Source organism: Melitaea cinxia, chromosome 18 (assembly GCF_905220565.1).
Source record: "Melitaea cinxia chromosome 18, ilMelCinx1.1, whole genome shotgun sequence".
Taxonomy (NCBI): Eukaryota; Metazoa; Arthropoda; class Insecta; order Lepidoptera; family Nymphalidae; genus Melitaea; species Melitaea cinxia.
In genome coordinates, this window is record NC_059411.1 from 31358 (window position 1) to 55661 (window position 24304).

The 24304-nt window shown below is 59.6% G+C and overlaps 2 protein-coding genes across 2 annotated transcripts; both read right to left on the reverse strand.

Moving 5' to 3' along the window:
• Positions 1–1602: 1602 nt before the first annotated feature.
• On the reverse strand, positions 1603–3453 carry LOC123662413. The gene has a single exon (XM_045597255.1). It carries the CDS (start codon positions 3451–3453, stop codon positions 1603–1605), a length of 1851 nt encoding a protein of 616 aa, XP_045453211.1.
• A 4579-nt stretch (positions 3454–8032) lies between these two features.
• LOC123662414 lies at positions 8033–10288 on the reverse strand. The gene has a single exon (XM_045597257.1). It carries the CDS (start codon positions 10286–10288, stop codon positions 8033–8035), a length of 2256 nt encoding a protein of 751 aa, XP_045453213.1.
• Between the last annotated feature and the right edge of the window lie 14016 nt (positions 10289–24304).

The following is a 24304-nucleotide window of genomic DNA, read 5'->3' on the forward strand; positions in this document are numbered from 1 at the left end:
GCCACCAGACGCGCGGCCACGACGCGCTCGAACAGTTTGGCGAGCTCGTCGAGGAGGACGATGGGGCGATACGCCGACGGTGACTCCGCCGGCCGGCCTTCCTTCCTGAGGAGGACTAACCTGCCTGTCTTCCACCGCTGTGGAATTATGGCTTGAGCCAGACAGGCAGAGAATAGCCCTCGAACTCGCGGCGCCAGGTGATTCAGCGCCACCGCCCACGCCCTCCCCGGAATCCCATCCGGGCCTGGAGCGACGTTCTTCCGTCGCAGCCGCGCGACTGCTTCCCCGAATTCCGACTCTCCGACCTCCGGTGCCTCCTCTCCGACGTCTCGATCCTCTCCTCGCGGTGCCATCGACGGCGGCTCGTGCTCGGCCGGCGCCGTCGGGAACAGGGCCGCGACCACCTCACGGACCACTTCGGCGTCCAGGGTCTCCGTGAGTGGAGGAGCCCAGGGACGGACCTTGTTGCGTACCCGCTTGTAGGGCATTCCCCACGGGTCGCTGTTCAGTCCGTCCAGCATTTCCTCCCTGGCCGCGGCCTGCGACTCGCCGATGGCACGACGGAGGCTGGCTTTGGCTGCCGTGTAAAGGGCGTACAGCCGCTCGCCCTCCTCCTCGTGCCGTGTCCTGTCCTGCGAAGCGGGGGGCGTCCTGAAAATGCGCCTCCTGCAGCGCGTGTACTGGCGTCGGACGGCCACGCACTCCCTGCGCAGCTGCGCAATCGCCTCCGACCACCAGTACACCTGAGCCCGCCCGGGGCGACCCCTCGACCGCGGCATGGCCGCGTCGCACGCGTCGGTCATTCTGGCCACCAGCCAGTCTGCCACCTTGTCCGGTGAACCGTCGACGCGCGGCTGACACGACGCCACTATCGCCGCTTCGTCGAGTCGCTCCTGGTCGAGACGCTTCAGCTGCCACCGAGGACCCTTCTCCGCCGGGGCGCGGCTGGAGCTTGGCGGCACCGCCGGACGAGCGGAGATCTCGAAGCGGATGTACCGGTGATCCGAGAGAGTCTCCACGTCGTCCAGCACTCGCCAGTCCCGAACGCGGCGCGCGAGGCCGGGGCTCGCAAACGACACGTCCACGATCGAGCCGCCCGACCTGCGCACGCACGTGTTGGCCGTCCCGCGATTGAGGACGGTCAGGCCGGTGGCAACGAGCCACTCCTCCAGAATCGCCCCCCGCGCATCTGTGGCAGGACACCCCCACAGACGTGACTTCGCATTGAAGTCGCCCAGCACGAGCACTTCCGCCGGATAAAACCTACGCATGATCGACTCGGTCCCGTCGAGGAACGCCTCGAACTCGGCGACCGACTTGTTCGGGGAAAAATACGCCCCGACGATGGCCACCTCCCCCAGCAGTGCCGCGACGCAACCCGAGCCCCTCACAATGTTCGTAAGGGGCGGGGCGCCCGCGGCGACCTGGGTCACGATGGCCACCACCCCGTCGCGATCGCCGATCCAACTATCCCTCGGCGGGACCGAGTACGGCTCGGCCACCACCGCCGCCCGCACGGACCACTGTACCAGGCTCTGGACGAGGAGGTCCTGGGCCCTGGCACAGTGGTTCAAGTTGGCTTGGAGCACCTTAAATGCCATATTACAATTGGGTGTCCATTGTCACCTCCCCAGCTCTGTTGGCAGGCGGCGCGCGGGTTTTATTTTTGGGCGCCGCCTTCTTCCTCCTTCCCGCTTTATTGCGAGGGCACGCAACTAGGCTGTGCCCAGCCGGTTTTTTCTCCGCCTGGCATATGGGACAGCAAGCTTCGGCAGTACACTGCCGGCGAATGTGCCCCTCCTTGCCGCAGCGGTAGCACTGTCCGCTGCGGTCCACTCCCTTGTCACACTTCGCTGCCACGTGCCCAACCTCGTGGCAGCGATAGCATTGTTGCGGTCTCGTCTTGAGTAGGGTCACACTCGCCGACACGAACCCGACGAGTAGGCGGCGCCCGTCGACCACTTTCTTCGCCGCCTCTACTGGCAGGCGAACCCACGCTGTCCCGATGCCGGCGAAGTTTTGCCGTACTTCGCCCACTTTTATCGATTCCTCGGCGCATCCTCCCGCCTTGGCGATCACGCCGGCCAGCTCCTGGGGAGTGACCGAGTCGTCTAACCCGGCCACCCGCAGGTCGGCGCACTTCTCCGGGCGGGTGACCGCCACGTCCTCGCCGACGACCGCCTTGATGCGCCGGGCTAGCTCCTCGGCCTTCTCCTTATTGCCGGTGCCGGGCAGCTCGAACCTTCGCGCGCCGGTCTGAGAGACCCTATAGCGAGTCTCGACGCCCATGCTCGCTATAAGGCCGTCAGCCTTTATGGCACCGAGGACCTCCGCGTAGGTCCTCGTGCTGCCCGGCAGCAGCGTCAGCTGCACCGCCGCCGATCGCGGCAATCGCAGCTTTGGCGTCTTTGGCTTTTTAGCCGGCCCACCTTTGTTCTGGGGCTGGGGCTGGTTTTTGGGCGGCCCTGCCTTTCTTCCTTTCCTCGCCACCACATTCCACCCCTCCGTCAGAGCGGCCGGAGCAGGTGGTAGGGGGCGAGGTTCGTTGGGCGCAGCGACTTGGGTAGCCGCACCCGCCTTCTTCTTCTTTTTCTTCTTCTTGGCAGACTGACTTGCAGACTTTGGGGCCGGGTTCGCTGGCGGAGTCAGCGTTGTGACCCCTGTCTGCGGCGGCGACGTTGCGATCTTCTTCGAAGCCGCCGGTGGTCCTTTTCGCGCTTCAGGCGCTTCAGGCAGGAGTCTGCCAGACTCCTCCAGCTTCGCCAGGCGGGAGTCGAGCATGGCGCCCACCCCTGCCATGATGCGGTCGATCAGTCCGTTTTCATTCGCGGGAGGGGCTGGAGTGGACGTCGAGCCCAGCTCACGCCTGATGTCGGCTACACTTTGTCGCAGCTCGGAGATCTCCGAGCGGAGCTGTACGTTCTCCGCTTCTAGGCGCTCGTTGGCCTCCCGCAGCTGCCTGACCTCGTCATTTGTCGTTCGGTGGTATAGGGCGCCGAGTACTTCGCCTATACCCTCGGCGGACTCATTCAGAGCTTTCTTGCTCGTCCCCTTCAAGTTCTTTGATATCTTAGTGACGGTAAGAATGGCCTCGACGTATTCCTGGGCCTTCCGATGCAGATCTATTATCGAGCATTCTCCCGAAATCGTCCCACCTTCCGAAATTATGTTGGATCGCGAAGCTCTCACTCTCTTTGAGATCTCAATGGCCTCGCTTTCGGCCTCAAGCTCGAGCTCCCTCTCGCACTGCTTGAGGTAGTCGGCCTTGGCCTTGGCGAGGCCAACATATTGCCCTGTCGTGGGCGGTCGACCACGACCCCTGCGCGCCGTGTGACACTTTCCTGCCGTGGACTTATCATCAGTGTCATCTGACGTGTCTTCTTCCCTATCGCGCTTCCGCTTCCAGAGCCGAGCGCGAGACGAGTCGGAGTCGCACGGTGACCGCGACCTCATGCCGACGTCAGATAGCTCCCCTCCCGAACTAACTCCACCCTTCTCGGGCCTCTCCTCTACTCCGCCCTTCTCGGGCCTCTCGTCAATCTCCACACCATCATCATTTAAAATTGTTGATTTTTTGTATTCCATAACTGTTCCCACGAGTAAGGGGGAAAAGGTGGTCAGCCCGAGGTAACACCCCCTGTACCTGGGCAAGCCTCGCGTAACCCCACTCTGGCCTCGGCGGGGCTGCAGAGCAGGGGATCGCAGTAGAGACTGAACTACCCATCAGCCATGCATCCCCTCGCGCTGCGTCGCCGCTTGGGATTCGGGGTAATTTTTTATAGAGGTTTTCTTCCTCGCGGTCCGGCCGGTTAAGGCAAGACCCTCGGTCCCGTTCGTAGCCGCGAGACATGACCACGACACCACAAACGGGATTACGATAATAGGACGGTGAGCGAACAGGACTCCTGTCCACTCTGTCCGACGGCGGGGTAAGCGCACGCCGAACCCATCCACCCCCCCGTGGTGACACAGTGCGCGAGCGCTGTGCCACCCGATGCGCTCACGGGACAACTCTAATGTAGAGCGCCGGAATGCATCCCCACACGCGTCGGTCGTCAGCCGCGACGGGCAGCAGTGCCGCGATTGTGATACTGCTGCCCGTCCCGTTGCCCAGGGTGCACCACGAGGAGGTCACCGACAAGCACCCCCTGGGAACCTAACCTAACCTAACCTAACCTAACCTAACCTAACCTAACCTAACCTAACCTAACCTAACCTAACCTAACCTAACCTAACCTAACCTTTTTTTTTTTTTTTTTTTTTTTTTTTTTTTTTTTTACGCTGGAAAATGCATTTACGCACCCCCGCCACCCGAAGGCGACGGAAGTCTGAGACTCCCGGCGGAAAGTGCAATGCCGGACTACTCAGTAAAAACCAGCGGTGCCCTCGTCGTCCTGGTGGGGCGCCACGGGACCACTAAAAGTATTCGCCATGACGCCCCGGACGGTGGGCCTGCCTGCGGGTGCAGGGCAGGCCGCCTCCGGTTGTAGAGCGCTCCCGGGCACCGAGAGCGCTCCCTCATCGCCGCAGGGAGAAGAGGGGCACGCGGAGCGCCCCCGCGCCGAGCCCGATGCAGAGGACGGAGGAGCGCGCCGCCACGCCTCCCCCCCCCCGCACCACACCCGCCGCGGGAGCACCCCGCGCGCCCCCCTCCCACCCGCGACTTGCGGGAAGGAGAGGGGCCCGCGGAGCGCCCCCACGCCAAGCACGATGCGGAGGGAGGGGGAGCGACCCAGCGACGCCTCCCCCCCCACACCGCGCCCGCCACGAGGGCGCCCCAGGCGCCCCCCTCCCCCCCGCGACTTGCGAGGAGGAGAGGGGCGCCGGCCGCGCCCCCGCGTCAAGCACGATGCGGAGGGTGGAGGAGCGCGTAGCGACGCCTCCTCCGTCCCGCCGGTCGCCTCCTTCGTAGCGCGTCGGCGTGAGCGTCGGCTTCGCGCTCACGCTCCGCAGCCTCCTTCAGCGAAATAACTTCTTCGCAGAAGGAGGCCACGGCCGACCAGGACCTCGCGCTGCCGAGCATGGAGCGGACCACGCTCGACAGCGCGAGGTCTCCGCCGATGACCGCCACGAGGGCCCTCCGCTGAGGGTCCCAGGCAGCGCACTCTTCTAGCGTGTGGCGCGCCGTGTCAATCGGAGCACCACACTCGTGACAGGCAGGGGTGGCTTCCCTCCTCGCGATCTGGTGCAGGTACTTACCAAAGCAACCATGCCCGGTAAGCACCTGCGTCAGGCGGAAGGTCAGCACCCCGTGCCGCCTTTGGACCCAGCGACTTAAATGTGGACGTATCGCGTCCACCGTCACCGTGCCCGCCGCCGGAGACCCCAGGCTCTCCTCCCACTTGATCATCAGGGCCCTCTTAGCTTGAGCCCTGATGTCCATCGCTCGGTCCATACTACGGACCTGCCCTTCTCCAGCTCTGAGGCTCGACTTTGCCGCGTACACTCTCGCGAGCATCTCCGCCTGGAGTTCCCAGGGCGGATCGCCCGCGAGGAGCGTGGCCGCCGTCCACGACACCGTACGGTATCCCCGTATCGCTCTCACCGCTATGGCCCTCTGGGGTCTCCGCAGGAGGGCCTTGTTGTCGCGAGACGCGAGAGCGTCGGCGAACACGGGGGCACCGTACAGTGCCATGCTGCGAACTATGCCGACGTATAGACGTCGGCATGGCGAGTCCGGGCCGCCTACGTTGGGCAGAAGTCTGCCCAGCGCGGCGGCGGCTTTCTCGAGCCTCGGAGCGAGCTCTCTAAAGTGCGGACCGAAGCTCCACCGGCCGTCCAGGATTAGGCCGAGATATTTCATCTGGGCCTTGACGGCGATCTCCACCCCCTGGACGACCACACGCGCACCTCGGGGGGGGCCTCTTCGTGGGCCGTGGAAGAGGAGGGCCTCCGTCTTCGACAAGGAGACCCTCAGGCCCAGTGCCTCGATGCGGCCGACCGCTATCGACGCGCCGGTTCGCGCCAGACCGGCCGCCTCTTCGAAGCTGCCGCCCCGGGCCGACAGCAGAGTGTCGTCCGCGTAGCAGATGACGCTGAGCCCGGGCGGCAGTGGCGTCCGCAGCAACCAGTCGAAGCCGACGTTCCACAGGGTCGGTCCGAGGACGGAGCCCTGCGGAACGCCGCACTCGACGCGACGGCGGTACAGTCGGCCGTCGCCCCCCTCCCATAAGACCTCTCTCTCGCGGAGGTACGCCTCCAGCAGACTCTGGAGATATGGAGGCACGTCCTGATACTTCAGTGCCTCCACAATCGTCTCAACAGGAATGCTGTTGAAGGCGTTCGACACGTCCAGCGAGATGGCCAGGAGAACGTCTCCGCTGGCCACCACCTCCGCGGAGAGGGACCTAAGGGCGTTCAGAGCGTCCAGGGTGGAGCGGCCCGCCCTGAACCCGTACTGAGCGTTCGACAGACCCGGCCCCGACTCGTCGAGGTGCCGGACGAGACGGTCCGCGAGAATCTTCTCGAAGAGCTTGGCCGTCTCGTCCAGCAGCACGATCGGCCTGTACGCGGAGGGAGAGTCGACAGGTCGGCCCTCCCTACGTATCAGGCACAACCGGCCCGTCTTCCACGGCTTCGGGAACTGCCCGGAAGCTAGACACTTGTCGAACAGTCCCCGAAGTTCTCCTCTCAGGTGTTCCAGGGCGATATACAATACTCGCCCCGGAACACCATCCGGCCCCGGCGCCGTCTTCTTGGCCCTGAGACGCTCGAGGGCCGTATCCATCTCCCCCTCCGAGATGCCGGGTGGGGAGGGCGGGTCGAACTCGGTCCGAGAAGACGGCGACGGCGTCGCCATCGTCGGGGGAACATGTACGGGACGGTGCGGAAACAGTTCCGACACCGTCCGCCAGAGGAGATCCGGCGGCATCGTTTCCGTCACGGGGGCGCCCTGCGCGCGAAGCTTGCTTCGCGCAGCACGATAGGGACGGCCCCATGGATCTCGGTTTAGACCCGCCAGCAGCTCCTTCCAGGCGGCGTCCTTCCCTCGGCTGATGGCGTGCTGCAGGGCCTGCTTTGCCGTGCGGTATGCATCCCGCAGCTCCGCCTCCAGAGCCGGATCCCTGGCGCTGCGCCTCCGACAGCGTTGATACGCCCGGCGGGCGGTCATGCTGGCCGCACGAAGCTCCGCTATTTCGGGCGACCACCAGTACACCGCCCGCCGTCCTAGCGGGCGGCGGCCGACCTTCGGCATGGCCGCATCGCAGACGTTGGCCAACGACCTGCGAAAGCGGCCAGCCAGCTCATCCACGCTGGCACCATCGGCGTCGCGGTGGCTCGCCCACCGCTGGACGATTGCGGCCTCGCGCGCCGCCTCGACGTCGAGCCTGCTTAGGGCCCAGCGGGGTAGCCTGCTCGGGCCCCTAGACCGATCTGCTGACGAGGACGGGGTGGAGACCCCGAACCTGATATAGTTGTGGTCCGAGAGAGTCTCCACCCCCTCCTCCACTCTCCAGTCTGTCACTCTCCGCGCGATTGCGGGGCTGGCGAACGAGAGGTCCACCACGGAACCCCCGCGCAATCGCACACACGTCTGAACGTTTCCAACGTTCAGGAGTGACAGACCAGAGAGGAGGGCCCAATCCTCGACGGCCCGCCCCCTCGCATCCGTGTTCGGGTTGCCCCAGGCTCGGGACTTGGCGTTGAAGTCGCCGAGAACTATCACGGCTCTCGGTGACTGTCGGCATACCGCAGCTCTGACGGTGTCGAGGAAGACCTCGAAGTCCGCCAGGCTGCGGTTGGGGGAAAAGTAGAGGCCGATGACCGCATACTCTCCCCACGTCACCACGACGTATCCCGAGCCGCGCTCCACGAGTGCGAGGGGGCGGGTGGCGGAACTGCCTAGTGCGACCGCCACCGTGCCGTCGAGATCCCCCAACCAGTTCGGTTGGGGGGGAACCCAGTACGGTTCGCAGACGACGGCCACATCGATCATCCACTGCGCCATGGACTGGGTCAACAAGTCCTGAGCCCTGGCGCAGTGGTTGAGATTGGCTTGGAGGAAACTGTGATGTCTGATGTGATCCATGGATTACTCAGACATCACAACCTCCACCTCCCCCGCCGCGGCCGGGGGGGCAACGCCGTCTGCGGCTGTCTGGCTTGCGGTCTCTCGGGGGGCCCGGGTTCCGAGGGCCCCCTTTCCTTTCGAGGTCGCAGGCCTGCACCTGCGGCCGCACATGATGTGCCCCGAGGGTTTACCTCCCTCGGCGCACACCACGCAGCGCGGTGTCTTCTCCGGGCAGGAGGCGACCTTGTGCCCCGCGTTCCCGCATTTAAAGCAGAGGTCGCCCCTGTCGACAGACGCCGGACACTTCGGGCGCGTGTGGCCCAACCCCATGCACTTAAAGCAGCGCATGGGGAGCGCCTCCAGGGCCGACACTCGCACCGAGCTCCAGCCGATCAGTAGCCTGCCCCCCTCGGTCAGCGCTTTCGCAACCGAGACGGGGCAGGTTACGACGGTGGAGCCCATGCCGCCGAAGCCGGAGCGGATCGCCCCGACCCTCACCGTGCCGACGTCGGACGATGTCGCCTTCGCGACCGCCGCCGCCACCCTCTCGGGAGTGGCCGTGTCATCCAGGCCCGAGATGCGCACCTGCGCGGTCTTAACGGGCCTGACGACGGTGGCCACGTCCGAGAGGGCCTCCCTGAGCCGGCTGGCGAGCCGGTCGGCCTTCTCCTCTTTGTCGGAACCGGGGATCTCGAGCATCCTCGCTCCCGTCGCCGTATGACGGAAGAGGATGCGCTCGATCCCCAGTTCCTCCAATTTCACGGTGTCTTCAGCCGACCGGAAGATGGAGTCGTAAGTTTGACCCTTCTCTACAGCCGCCGGCTGCAGCTGGACGACTACTGCCGCAGTCTTCGGGGCCTTGAATTTGGCCTTAACCGTCGCCTTTGTTGCCGGCCTTCCGGACTGCTTGGTCGGCTTGGCGGTCGGCTTGGCGGCCGGTCGCGCGGACGACGCCGCGGCTGGCTTGCCAGTCGGCTTCACCGCAGGGGCGGCAGTCCGGCCTTCGACTACAGGTGTGGATGGAGGGGCGGAGGACTTCCCTTTCCCCTTCCTCTTGCCCTTCCCTCTTTTAACCACTGTTGCCCAGGTTTCCTCCCGGGCAACCGTGGAGGGGGCCGCCGACGTAGTGGCCGCCGTCTCAGGGCGTCGAGGTCCACCAACTCCCAGTGCGGGGCGGACCGACGGAGCCGGCGGCAGCCTCTCCTCGATCTGCGCCAGCCGGACGTTCATCATATCGCCCAGCGAGCAGGTCAAGGAGTGCTTGAACTCCTCTAGCATGGCCGCCACCGGAAGTGTCGCAGGTGGACCGGCGACTGAGGCGTTGGCAGCGGCGGCAGCGGCGGCGGCGGCGTTAGCGGCCGCTTCCGTCTTCGCCTCGGCGAAGCCGCGCCGCATCGCCTTCAGCTCCGTTTTCATTGCCTCTATTTCGATCCTGAAGCGGCGGTTCTCCGCTCGGAGCCGCCTTACTTCATCGGCCTCGGTCCTAGAGGCAAAGGCGTCGACCACCTCGCTCAGGTCCGTCGCGGACCTCTTCAGCTTTGCGACGAACTCGCCTTTGAGGTTCCCGGATTTCCGGGCAACCTCTAGTATTACGGCGAGTCCCTCGCCCGCGCGCGCCCTGAGTTCCTGCGCGTTGAGCGCAACGACGTCGTCTACGATCAACGAGCCGACGTCGGACTCGTTGTCGGTGAATAGGTTGGTCGATTCCGGCCGGACAGGTGCTGGCTTGAGGAACTTCTCGCGGGAAGGACCCGCCGTGGTTCCTCTCGCCTTTCCCCTTCTCGCCGTGTTTATTTTAGCGAGGCCCGCGCCCTCGGCCTCCGTGTCCGAACCGTCACGCCCAGACGCGAAGGTCGAGGATGAGGGCCGCTTCCGCCGTCCCTTTGGCAGAGATTCCCGGTCCGAGGACCCCATAGCCGTCTCCATATCAGTTCCGCTTTCGTCTGCGCCCAGAGCCGCAAAGCGGTTTCCTGTTTTCCCTTTCGCGAGGAATCTCCCCTTGCGATCTCGCGAGGGGAGACCAGCCTTCGGGCGCGAGGGCTCGTTAGAGCCGCCGCTCCGAAGACTGTTATCGGAGTCCGTGTTCTTAGCAATAGTCGTGTCACCGCCCTTCCCGGGCACAACGTCAACGCCCATATGGGGCGAATCACAGTAACAAAGGGTGCCCTCCCCAGAATCGAACGGGCAGCGTGCATCCGAAGATGCACGGAGGGATTCTCCTTTGCCGGAGGCGCAGGTACCCTCCTGGGGTAGTTTCGTTTTAGTCTTTGTTTCCATGATTAATAGGGCTATTTCACAGCTTAGATTTTTAATCGGGGTTTACTCCCCTAGGCCGCGCGGCTGACAAGCCGCTAAAGGTGCGCCCACACCTACTGGTTTTGGTCCGCGGGGGTCCGAAAACCCCTACCACCCGCTCAGTGCGAGTGGCGTTCCCCTATCCGCCACCGTGGGGACGCGCCCAGTAGAAGTCCAGCAACTCCTCCCCTTGGAGCCTAGGTCCCAGACCTAAGTCCGAGACCCAGGCCCCAAAGGCCCGGGAACCTAACCTAACCTAACCTAACCTAACCTAACCTAACCTAACCTAACCTAACCTTTTTTTTTTTTTTTTTACGCTGGAAAATGCATTTACGCACCCCCGCCACCCGAAGGCGACGGAAGTCTGAGACTCCCGGCGGAAAGTGCAATGCCGGACTACTCAGTAAAAACCAGCGGTGCCCTCGTCGTCCTGGTGGGGCGCCACGGGACCACTTAAAAGTATGCGCCATGACGCCCCGGACGGTGGGCCAGCCTGCGGGTGCAGGACAGGCCGCCTCCAATTGTAGAGCGCTCCCAGGCACCGAGAGCGCTCCCACGTCTCGCGCGTGCGGTCTCAAGCCGGCCGAAGGTCTTACTGTCCCTCCAGCCGGCCACCCCACGCAGGGGACGCTCAACCAGACCAGTCTACCGTCTGCAGAATGGGGACACATGTCCAGGAGCGTCCCCTCTCCAAGCCAGGCAGGCCTGACCTCCAACGCCGGAAAATAGCGTTGGGGGCCAGGACCGCCCGACCTCCAACGCCGGATCGCACCGAGCAACCGAGCAAGCTCCAGGGAGCCCAGCGCGACCCCGCAACTACCCCACGGGTCCGCCGGACTGCACTGATAACCGAGCTAAAAGCTCCAGGGAGCCAGCACAGCCCGGCCCTCACGCATCCGGTCTGCCGGATTGCACCAGCAACCGAGCAAAGCTCCAGGGAGCCAGCACAACCCGGCCAGCACACCGCGCCCCTGCGCTACAGGACGGGCGAGCCAGGCCCCCCGGACCCACCCGTCCTGCCCCTCCCGGCTAGGCAAAAGCCTCACCTCCAACGCCGGATCGCACCGAACAACCGAGCAAGCTCCAGGGAGCCCAGCGCGACCCGGCAACTACCCCACGGGTCCGCCGGACTGCACCGATAACCGAGCTAAAAGCTCCAGGGAGCCAGCACAGCCCGGCCCTCACGCAACTGGTCTGCCGGATTGCACCAGCAACCGAGCAAGCTCCAGGGAGCCAGTACAACCCAGCCAGCACACCGCACACCGCGCCTTAGCGCTACAGGGCGGGCGAGCCCACGGCAAACCCGCCCACCCCGTCCACCGAGTGGGGGAAGGAAAAACCCGCCCCCACGTCTCCGCGCCGTCTCAGCGCCACACACACAGCCGCACCTCCGTGCCAACACACCTGCGCTCACAGGTCCACTCTGATAACCAGAGTGGTACCCGGAGCGCATCGTCTGGTTTTGGTCCACGGGGGTCCGAGGACCCCGACCGCCCGCAGTCGTGAAACCGCAGGCGGCTTCCCCTATCCGCCACCCGGGGGACGCGCCCAGTAGAAGTCCAGCAACTCCTCCCCTTGGAGCCCAGGTCCCGGACCTAAGTCCGGGGCCTGGGCTCCAAAGGCCTGGGAACCTAACCTAACCTAACCTAACCTAACCTAACCTAACCTAACCTAACCTAACCTAACCTAACCTAACCTAACCTAACCTAACCTAACCTAACCTAACCTAACCTAACCTAACCTAACCTAACCTAACCAGTCTGCAGCGAACGCTCGCCCCGTGAGCATCGTTTCCGCGTCGCTCCGATCAAAAAATTCCCAATAACCGCGAAACTGTGCTCTAAAAATCTGTGTAATACATCAAAAGTTGCGCGCTGCCGCCAGCTATCCGCTGGTGGTTTTAGAACTCAAATAAGTGAAAAACTCAATTTTTTACAGCTATTTTTGTGTTTTCTCTAATATAAAACAGTCAAAATTTACATAGTGTTCCATTAAAAAATTCATTACTCAGTCAGTTATCAATATTTTTTTAAAGTATTAGTATCAGTGCATTCAGGACATCCTCCCCTTCAAATTGATGTGTAACACTTTATAATTCAGTTAAATTTAATACAGGAAAAAAGTGTTACAAACTTAAGTGCGCGACGAAACGCCCCTTTTATAAGACTTAAGTGCGTACGCCGACGAATCTAAAGCGACGACCCTAATTTTTTTTCCCACCAATAAGTGCTCCAAAGTGACTTCTTACCGTGTGCAAATTTTTAAATTTTTTCTCGAACTGTAAGTATTTTTTTTCGACCAAAAACCATAACGTGGTAAAGGTAGCCGTTGCCGCTAATTCCGAGGGTGTTGGTGCTACGGTTACCCATCTTATATCAAAAGACTTTTAGCGACCCCTTAAATCACCCTTATCAAAAACATTGAGGAAATTTGGAACAATTCAGCTATAATTGTGATTACAAACTTAGTGTCAAACTACAAAACTGTATTATGTACTTTGCTAGTGATCTAGATTAAAATTTCCAGTGAGGACCTATAGTTTTTATCATATTCAGTGTTAAAGTGTATTAGTAAGAACAAAACTAAGCAAAATTCAGATTTTTTCATTTATAAATTTAGAAGATATTCACTTCCACTCAGAAGTTACTACCGCAGCACTAAGTTTGTGAGCAAGAAAACGCCACGCCTTAATTTTACATCCTTAATAACTCCCTTGTCCTTAATCCTAGTTACACCCCCTTCTAGAGCAAACCACTTTGGACCTCCCTTCTCCTTTTCCGCAACTTTTTTTTCCGGTATTCCCACGGGAAGAAAACCCATTAATTACGATTACGTAATTATTTGAGCAAAAGTAAAGAAACCTTTAAAATTCTATAACTCCGGATCTACCCAACCGATTTTCAAGCGGTTTTCACTGAATCCACTCCTTTTACATCCTTCATCCAATCCAATAGAAATCTCACCCCCACCCCCACCCCCCCCCCAAAATTTCCACTTTCTCCAAATTTTCTTTCTTCACCTACTTCCCTAGGTTACACTTACCCCCTCTCTATATTTAGTTTTCGTGGAAACCCAACGACTTAGACACAATAGACCTATCAAAATTTTGTTTAAACACATAACTAATTTGTTTTCTTTCATAATAGGTTTAAAAATTCTTATAAAATTACAAGTCACTCATTCACCTAAATTTTAATAAAAACCGTTTTAATTCTTTAATTCCTTTAATATAAATCCGATAAATTCGCGGTTTTCACGACTACTACTTATTTTACCCCTACTACCCCATCCAACCAAAAACCACCCTCCCCCCCTCCCCCCCCCCCCCAAAACCTTCGATTTTCCCGGATTTTCTTGCGCCAACGGCTTCTCCGTTGGCCTTTTACCCTTATCCCAAATTTTCATCCTCCTGCCTCACAAGGGGACTACAATAATCCTGTTTCAATATATATTATTTAAACTCATAACTTCTTTATATAGATAATCGGATTTTCTTGTTCTAAAAATAGAATTCTTTAATATTTTATTAAGGAAATATTAAAGAATTCTATTAATTGCTATAACTCAGCCATTTCTCAACCGATTTGGCTGCGGTTTCCACCTTTGACACCTACTTCACCCCCTTTACACAACCCACCCCCTTACCCCCCCCTACCCCCCCCCCCCAAATTTTATTTTTTTTTAAATTCTTTATCTATCTTTTAGTTTCACCATTTCTACAAAACCCACCCCCTACCACCCCCCCCCCCCACACCCCCACCACTAAAATTTTTTTATTATATTTTCTCCTTTTCTCTACAGTAACCGCACACACCTAGCACCCCCCCTTCTTCACAACCCCCCCCCCCCCAATTTTTTTTTTTTTTTTTTTTTAATTGTTCCGATTTCTTATACCTTACATTTGACTTAGTTTTACCTCACCCTGACACCATCCCCCTTCCCCCGTCATGGCTGCCCCCGCGGGGAAAAAAGATAAAACGAGCAAGAAGCTTCCATACCTGGGCTCCGACGTTCGAAGTGAGGCCAGCTTCCGCACAATTATCGAACAGCTTACTGAGACAATATGTCACGCTGTCCGTGAGGGCAAAAGCGTGACTTCGGTCAACAAGGACCTCATACAGTGCGCCGCCCAGGAGATTCGCGTGGCTTGTGAGACCTACCTCGAAATAAACATAGCTGAACAAGAAAAATACGACCCCACTTTCAACTCACCCACGTGTTACAAGAATGTGGTCACCGATTTGACCCAATTAGTAAAAGACGAGGTCTCCAAGCTGCGCGAAGAGATCAAGGCTGAACACTCTGCGACTTCCAAGAATATAATATCGACATACGCGTCTATCGCCGGGCGTCAAGCCCAGCCCAGGGACCTGCCCGGCCCTACTGCCCGACCTTCCCCGGCGGCCAAAGCCGCCTCTACCACACCTCCGAGCACGAAACCAGCCATCGTTGTCGCCTCTAAAACCCCGGCCTCCTCCCGAGAGGAAACATTTAGAAACTTAAAATCTACAATATCCTTTCGCGAAACTAATTACGCTCCGACCAAGGTAGCCCCATTATCTAAAAATAAACTCCGCATCGAGTTCGACACGGAGCGCGACCGCGACGACGCCCTGCAACGCATTAAAGCGGCTAACGACGCCAAAGTCTCCGCTGAGGTGGCTAGCCGCCTCAAGCCTATGATTATTTTGAAGGGTGTGTCCTGCGATGTCGCCGTTGAGGAGCTTACGGACATTATTATGCGACAAAATCCCGAGCTTAGCGAATTCGACTCCTCATATATCAAATATAAATTCAAAAGGGATAACAGAAACCCTTTACTCTACAACGCCGTTTTCATAACACACCCTACAGCCTTCCGCACTTTACTGTCCCTCGATCGTGTGCGCGTTGATTATCAGCGCGTACACATCGAAGAATTCAGTCCCTTCTTACAGTGCCACAAGTGCCTGCAGTTCGGGCACACTGCCACCCACTGCAAGTCCTCTTCCACGCGGTGCGCGCACTGCGCGGAAGATGGACATATTCATAAAGAATGCCGACACAACACCTCCGTCTCTGTCGACGGCTCAACTGTCGCAGAGACCGGCACCTACAAATGCTTCAACTGTGTGTCTCATAATATGAAGTTTAATAACAAACACCCTACAGAACACAAAGCCACCTCTACCACTTGCCCTATTGTGCGTTCCATGCGTAACAAGACAAGGCAAAACATAGACTACGGAACTGCTCCGACACCCTCACCGAACAGTGCGGCACGGGCAGCTCCGTAAGTTCTAAATTGTTCGTCTTGTCTTGCTTCTCATTCGTACACTTTACACACCACACTCTCTTCCCACGAACTGCAGGTACCTGTTCACACTACTCTTTACCCATATATCGCTCAGACTCCTTTTACATTTATATATATTTCTATCCTTACTCTTACATATATATTATCCATTTAGTTAACATTTATATACATAATTCCTTTACACTCATACAATCATAATAACCACTTTAACTCTATCTTTTACACTCACGCATAACACTCCACATACTTCGCTCAGCTCGGGATTTTTCCTACCCTTACTTACACTTCTCATTATTCTAATGCGGCGACGCTTCAGGACTCACCCACCAGGGCTCCGCGGGAGTGCTCCGAGTCGAACTTGACTGTACTTTTAATCTATTATGTTTTACCTTGTCTTAAGATTAATAACTTATGTTATGATTGTTGTTCTTCATTTTTATTTTTATTTTTATTACCTCTTTTTGATTTTTATTCTACTTTGTCAATACTATATAAGATATATTAATATATAATAGTTTTTAAGATTAATTTTGTTCTTTAAGATTACTTAATATATTATCTATATTATTCTATTATAATAAAAAAAAAAAAAAAAAAAAAAAAAAAAAAAGAAAAAAAAAAAAAAAAACAAAAAAAATACTCTGTAAATCAATAAAAAACATAAATGTATAATCAAAAAAGATCAATATACTCTTAAATAAAAAAAAAAAAAAAAAAAAAAAAAAAAAAAAAAAAAAAAATATATATATATATATATATATATATATATATATATATATACTTTACTACCTTAGCTTAAGTTCATTTTGTTTATAATCTCCATCTTTTGTATATCTCATTTTATAATCACTTGTTAATTCATCATTTCATCACTTTGGGCCGGGCGTAAGGGTTACTCGGAATTGTAATATGGCCTTAACCCTTTGCCCACTCAGCCCACTCATCATCATCTCCATCATTCGCGCTGCATGGTCTGTAGGGGATTGAACAATTGTATCAAATCGCAAGTTCTGCCCCCCTGCACCCATGCAGCGCTCCATTTCAAGTCTCCACTGGGGCTACAACTTACATATTTAATTTGTCTATTATCATCGATTTTTATACAATTATCAAGACTATTTCTATTACTGGCCGGAGCGTATTCATCTTACTCACTTATTACTATGTCTCATGTCACTCATCCTCGAAATAAAGAACCCAATTGTTTACCAACTTATTTTAAAAAAAAAAAAAAAAAAACCTAACCTAACCTAACCTAACCTTTTTTTTTTTTTTTTTTTTTTTTTTACGTGTGGAAAATCCTTCATGGACACCCTCCGGTTGGGGGGGCTCGGAGGGGAGTCAGACTCTTACTGAACAAAAACCACACGTGTGTTCCGCCTATGCGCTTGTGGCGAGATCGCGAGGACACAAAGCTCTTTCGCGATCCCGCCGGCGCCTGCCCAGACTAGGGCCCGTCGTCGTCGCCGCAAAAGCGACAGCGACCCGAGAGAGGATCCCTTGAACACATAAGATCGCCTCTCTCCGTCCTCCTCAGGATCGTGCGATGCGGTCGATAGATCCCCCGACCTATCGCCCGCTGATCCAAACTACGGGGGCGGCGGCTGCAGGTTGGCCAGGTAGGCCCTGCGCCGCCGACCGCGTCTACCGCGACGAGACGGAAGCGAGTTCGGATCCCGTTCCCGCTCCCGCTCCGCCGCCTCCTTCCGCAGCATCACGGCGCTGCAGAAGGAGGAGACGGCGCTCCAGTTCTCCTCGCTGCCGACCATGGCCGAGACCACGGCCGGCAGCGAGAGATCCGCTCCGATGGCCGCCGACAGGGCGGCGCGCTCTTCGCACCACGCCGGGCAGACCGCGCGCGTGTGCTCCGCCGTGTCCTCGGCGCCGGCGTCGCAATGGTGACATTCCGACGTCGGCTCCCGCCCCAGCGCTCGGCACAGATAGCGACCGAAGCAGCCGTGCCCGGTCAGCATCTGCGCCAAGTGGAACGACATCGCACCGTGTCGCCTATCGACCCAGCCGCGCAGAACGGGCCGAATCGCCGCCACCAGCCCCCGACTCGTAATTACGTTCGGGTCCTCGAGATTCTCCGACCACTTCCGGAAGAGGCCGTCGCGAGCTTCTCTCCTCCATCGCACGACCTCTTGCGGACGAGGCGGTTCCTCCCTCAGGCGCGCTTCCGTCACGCGCCAGAAGACCGACGCGAGAGCTTCGGCCTCCAGTTCCCACGGGGGGCTGCCGGCGAGGAGACACGATGCGGTGTAGGACACCGTGCGGTACGCCCTCGCAGCCCGCACCGCGCTATCGCGCTGCGGGCTGCGAATCAGCGACACGTTCCGCGCGCAGAGAGCGCCCGCCCAAATCGGAGCGCCATACAACGCCATCGAACGCACGACGCCCACGAAGAGGCGTCTGCATTTGTCGGCGGGCCCTTCTAGGTTGGGCAGTAGACTCCCGAGCGCTCCGGCGGCGGCCAGAAGCTTCGGGGTCAGCCGCCGGAAGTGTTCGTCGAACTTCCAGCGACCGTCGAGAACGATGCCCAGGTACTTCATCGTCGACCCGACGGCGATCGAAGTACCCCCGACGACTATCGACGTCCCGGGCGGAGGAGCGGCCCTCGGCCCGTGAAAGGCCAGGACCTCCGTCTTCTGCAAGGCGACCTCCAGCCCGAGAGCCCGAATCCTGGCCACCACCTGCGCGACGCCGGCCGTGGCGAGGAGGCCCGCCTCGCGGTGCCCGCCGGCGCGAACGGTGACGAGAGTGTCGTCTGCGTAGCAGATGACCGACACTCCCGGCAACGTGGCACCGCGGAGCACCCAGTCGCAGCCGATGTTCCACAGGAGCGGTCCGAGGACCGAACCCTGCGGAACGCCGCACGACATGGACCGCCTCGACAGACCGCCGCCGCCTATCGGGAACTCTACCGCCCTTCCCGCAAAGTAAGCTCCGATGAGCCTACGCAAGTAGCGCGGGATACCGTGGTATCCCATCGCCACCCTCACCGTCTCCCAGGGCAGAGAGTTGAACGCGTTGGTCACGTCCAGCGAGACCGCCCACAACACTCCACCCCGGGAGACCGCCGACTCGGCGAGGTCCCTGAGGTGGGCGATGGCCGCGACGGTCGACCGCCCCCGACGAAATCCATACTGCGCCTCGTGCAATCCCGGGTTCATCGACTCGAGAATTCGAGTCGCCAGGACGCGCTCGAACACCTTACTGATCTCGTCGAGGAGCACGATCGGTCGATAGGCCGAAGGCTGTTCGGCCGACCGTCCGTCCTTCTTCAGCAGGACGAGCCTGCCCGTTTTCCACACCTGGGGAAACCGGCCCTGCTCCAGGCACCTGTTGAACAGGGCCCGAATTCTGCCACCCATGCTACCCGTCGCGAGGCTCAGCACCTTTCCCGGCACGCCGTCCGGGCCCGGGGCGGTGCGCTTAGATTTGAGCCTCGCGACGGCCGCACCGAGCTCCGCCTCGGTCACAGGGGGGATCCCGCTCTCCGCGAGACGCGGCTCCGCGACGCCCATAGCCGGTGGGCTCCACTCGTTCCTATGAGGGAAGAGGGACTCGACTACGCGCTGCAAGATTTGCGGCTGCAGACTCGTGGTCAGAGGGGGTGCCCACGGACGGAGCTTCTTCCGCACCGCCCGGTACGGCCTGCCCCACGGGTCTCTGTCCAGAGTTCGCAGCCACTCGTCCCAGCACGATTCCTTAGCGCGTGCAATGCCCGCCTGCAGCGCTTTGCAGGCGGACCGGTAGGAGTCGTACAGGCCGTCCTCTGCGGCCTGGTCCCTTCTTCGCCTCCGCCTGTAGTTGGTGAATCGGCGGCGTGATCTCACGCAGGCTTCGCGCAAGTCGTGGAGCTCCGGACGCCACCAGTACAAGTGCCGCCTCGGCGGGAACGGCTTCGCCCTCGGCATCGCCGCGTCGCAGATTCGCGCTAGCGATTCGCGGATGCCCTCTGCTTCCTCGTCGACGGAAAGGGCCGGTTCCGAAGGTCGGCGGATCCATTCCTCCACTATCGCAGCCTCCACGGCGATCTCCGCATCCATCCGACTCAGCACCCAGCGCGGGCCGGTGCCGATCGGGACGCTCGAGTCGGACGCGTTCGAACGCGACGAGGAGACGTCGAACCGAATGTACCGGTGGTCGGAGAGGGTCTCGACGTCGGTCAAGACTCTCCAACCCCGGACGCGGTTGTGGAGGTTTCGGGACGCGAAAGTCACGTCCACAATGGACCCACCGCTCCTTCGCACGCAGGTGTTCCTCGTGCCCCGGTTCAGCAACGTGAGGCCCGTTGCCACCGCCCATTCCTCCATGATCGCGCCCCTCGCGTCAGTCGCCGGAGCCCCCCAGGTCACCGACCTGGCGTTGAAGTCGCCGGCGACGAGAACGGCACGGTGCGGCCGCAGAGCGATCGACGCCCCGATCTCCGCGAGCATTGCCTCGAAGTCGGCGAGACTCCGGCTCGGGGGAGCGTACACGCCGATGACGGCCACTCCGTCCATCGTACCGAGTGCGTATCCGCTCCCCCTCCGGACGTCCACGAAGCCCGCAGAGGCCGGAGCGATCACCGCGACCGACCCGTCCAGGTCGCCCAGCCAATCGCCGCGATCGGGGACCGCGTAGGGCTCCGCCACTATCGCGATCTTAATGCCCCACTGTGCCATGCTCTCGATCAGCAGATCTTGAGCTCTGGCACAGTGGTTCACATTGGCCTGCAAGAACTTAATGGACGCCATTAATTATCGGCGTCCATTAAATCCTCCACTGGCTTAGCAGCCGGCGCGTCGACGATGGCAGCCTTTACGGGCCTGTCTTTGCGCCTGCCACTCTTGTTGGTCTTTTTCTTTCCCTTGTTGTAGTCGGGGCACCTCCTGTCGCCAATTCTGTGGTTGGCGGGCCGGTCGGCCGCCGCACATATGGCGCACTTCGGTTCGGCTTTGCACTCGCGAAGTCTGTGGCCCGACTCGCCACAGCGGTAGCAGGCGCCGCTGCGGTCCACTTCGCGAGTGCACTTCGCGCCGACGTGCCCCGTCTCCTGGCACCGGAAGCACCTCAGCGGCCTCGGTTCGAGCAGCCGGACCCTCGCCGTGGTCCAGCCGACGCGCAATCGTCCTTCACGGGCGACTTTTCGCGCCGCGACCACCGGGCAGCTCACCCAGAGCGAGCCGTTGGGGGCGAGGGAGCCAGCCTTCACGTCGTCCGGCTGACACCCACCCCCCGCGGCCAGTGCTCGGGTGACCTCCTCGGCGGTGATGGAGTCGTCGAGCCCCATGACCCGCAGCTCGACCCTCTTCGAAGGCCGCTGCACTCTGACGGCTTCCGTGCCGAGTACTTCCCGCAATTTCGAGGCGAGAAGGTCGGCCTTCTCGCCTTTCTCCGCTCCAGGGACCTCGATGATCCGGGAACCCGTCGCGCCCGTTCGGATCTTGAGCGTTTGGATTCCCAGACCATCGAGGTCTATCCTGCTGCGGGCCTCCTTGATTACAGAGGCGTACGTGACGCCTCTGTCCTTCGCCTCCGGCTGCAGCGTTATCGAAACCGCCGCCGAAGACGGCGCCCGCAACTTCTTTTTCGGCTTTGCTTCTTTCGAAGCAGCCGTAGCCGCAGCCTTGCCTGGCTTCCCGGCCTTCCGTCCGAGGACGGTAGACCAGGTCTCCCGCGCGGCAGGAGTCGCGGGCGCCGGTTTCGCAGCAGGTTTCGGCGCTGCCGCCGGAGTCTCGACCGCGTTCGCGGTCTTACCCTTCTTTTTCTTTCTCTCCCGTCCGTTTGGCTTCCCCCTCTTCGGAGCCGGATTCGCTGGCGGGGTCAACGTCGTGACCGCCGCCTGGTCGGCCGGCTCGGAAGCTGGGGCCTCGCTGTCCTTCCTCGCGTCCAGAGCGACACGCTGCGCTTTGGCCGGTAAGAGCCGGTCGCTCAACGCCTCGATCTTGGCGTCGATCGAGGCGTTTGAGCATGTCGCTCAGTTTGGACGCGAGAGAGCGTTCACGTTCGTCCCAGTCGTCGGGACGCAGAGATTTATGCGCCGCAGTCTGCGACAGCATGAATCTATCCATTTTTTCTTCCAGGGCGTTGAACTTCGACCTCCACTCCTCCTTCTCCTTTCGAAGTTCGGCAACCAACGCCCTGAGGTGGACGACCTCGTCAGTCGCGTTGCGATTGGCGAGTTCCTCCACCACCTCCTTCATGCCTTTGCGCACTTGTTTAAGGGCCTTGATATAAGTGCCCTTGAGGTTTCTCGAGCTTCCGGTCACCTTTTGCAGAAGCTCAAGGTAACCTTCCGCTCGAGAAAGCGCGTCTCCACATCTTCCGGCGTCGTCGCTGAGCGACATGTCCGACTGACGCGAGCTTGTCCTGGATTGGACTGCCCGCGCCATATCGGCCAACTCGCTCTCCGCCTGGATTTTCCGTTCGCGCTCCTTTTCGTCGTTAAGGCGACGTCTGGCTTCGGCCAGTCCGACGTATTGGCCGGTTGTAGCCGGTCGACCTCGGCCTCTGCCAGGCGTCGCCCTTTTCCTTTCATTTTCCTCCTCCGAGGAGCCCGGAGACAGGATTCTTTTCCTAAACTGAGGCTTTCGGCGGCGGGAAGATCCCAACGACATGTTGTCGTCGGAATCTGATCCCGCCCCCCAAAACCTCCCGTCGACCGAGGAGAGAGAGCCGACGCTGTCCACACGCGTGAGGACAACTCGCGGCTGTCTCACCCCGCCAGTAACTCCGCCCTTCTCGGGCCCAACGTCTTCACCGCCCTTCTCGGGCACTACGTCCACTCCGCCCTTCTCGGGCAACACCTCAACTCCGCCCTTCTCGGGCCTCTCGTCGGAACCGGAAAGCTCCGAAACACAAACACGTGATTTGCCCATCCCAGATTCGACAGGGCTGCGCGCCGAAGCGCGAAGGGATTCTCCATTGCCTGAGGCGCCGGTACCCTCCTGGGTTAATAATGTTTTAATGCACGTATCCATGTTTAAGGGGGGTGACACAGTTAGACCGAACCTCCCGTCGGCCACGCATCCCTTCGCGCTGTGTCGCCGCTTAGGATTCGGGGTAATTTTTATAGAGGTCTTCTTCCTCTAGATCCGGCCGGTTAAGGCAAGACCCCTCGGTCCCGCACGAAGCCGCGAGACATGACCACGACACCTCGCACGGGGTTACGAGCTTATGAGGCGTAGAGCGGACGGGAAACCCGCCCACTCTACCCGACGGCGGGGTCACCGCCGCCGAGGTCGCCCGTCCACTGGGAGCAGGGGGGAAAATCCCCACCCCGCTTCTCCGCGCCTTCGCAGCGCCACACTCACCAAATCACCAAGGGGGGCGAGCGATGATGATAAAATAAATAAATAAATAAATAAATAAATAAATAAATAACGCTCACCCCGCCCTCTAGTGCCGGGGGGACCGCCAAGGTCCACATCCCACTCCGCGCCCTCTCTTCCGGCGCCGCGTGAAAGGCTAGGCCATTCCACGCAAGCTCCGCGCTCCCTCGTGGCGCAATGTGCGATCACAGGACCACTCCAGTACAAGACCAGAGCGGGACCCGGACGCCTCGCCTGGTGTTGGTCCGCGGGGGTCCGTAGACCCCTACCGCCTGCAGTCATTCGACTGCGGCAGCACTCCCCTATCCGCCAAACGGGGGACGCGCCCAGGTAGAAGTCCAGGAACTCCTCCCCTTGGAGCCTAGGTCCCAGACCTAAGTCTGGGGCCTAGGCTCCAAAGGCCTGGGAACCTAACCTAACCTAACCTAACCTAACCTAACCTAACCTAACCTTTTTTTTTTTTTTTTTTTTTTACGTGTGGAAAATCCTTCATGGACACCCTCCGGTTGGGGGGGCTCGGAGGGGAGTCAGACTCTTACTGAACAAAAACCACACGTGTGTTCCGCCTATGCGCTTGTGGCGAGATCACGAGGACACAAAGCTCTTTCGCGATCCCGCCGGCGCCTGCCCAGACTAGGGCCCGTCGTCGTCGCCGCAACGGCGACCCGAGAGAGGATCCCTTGAACACATAAGATCGCCTCTCTCCGTCCTCCTCGGGATCGTGCGATGCGGTCGATAGATCCCCCGACCTATCGCCCGCTGATCCAAACTACGGGGGCGGCGGCTGCAGGTTGGCCAGGTAGGCTCTGCGCCGCCGACCGCGTCTACCGCGACGAGACGGAAGCGAGTTCGGATCCCGTTCCCGCTCCCGCTCCGCCGCCTCCTTCCGCAGCATCACGGCGCTGCAGAAGGAGGAGACGGCGCTCCAGTTCTCCTCGCTGCCGACCATGGCCGAGACCACGGCCGGCAGCGAGAGATCCGCTCCGATGGCCGCCGACAGGGCGGCGCGCTCTTCGCACCACGCCGGGCAGACCGCGCGCGTGTGCTCCGCCGTGTCCTCGGCGCCGGCGTCGCAATGGTGACATTCCGACGTCGGCTCCCGCCCCAGCGCTCGGCACAGATAGCGACCGAAGCAGCCGTGCCCGGTCAGCATCTGCGCCAAGTGGAACGACATCGCACCGTGTCGCCTATCGACCCAGCCGCGCAGAACGGGCCGAATCGCCGCCACCAGCCCCGGACTCGTAATTACGTTCGGGTCCACGAGATTCTCCGACCACTTCCGGAAGAGGCCGTCGCGAGCTTCTCTCCTCCATCGCACGACCTCTTGCGGACGAGGCGGTTCCTCCCTCAGGCGCGCTTCCGTCACGCGCCAGAAGACCGACG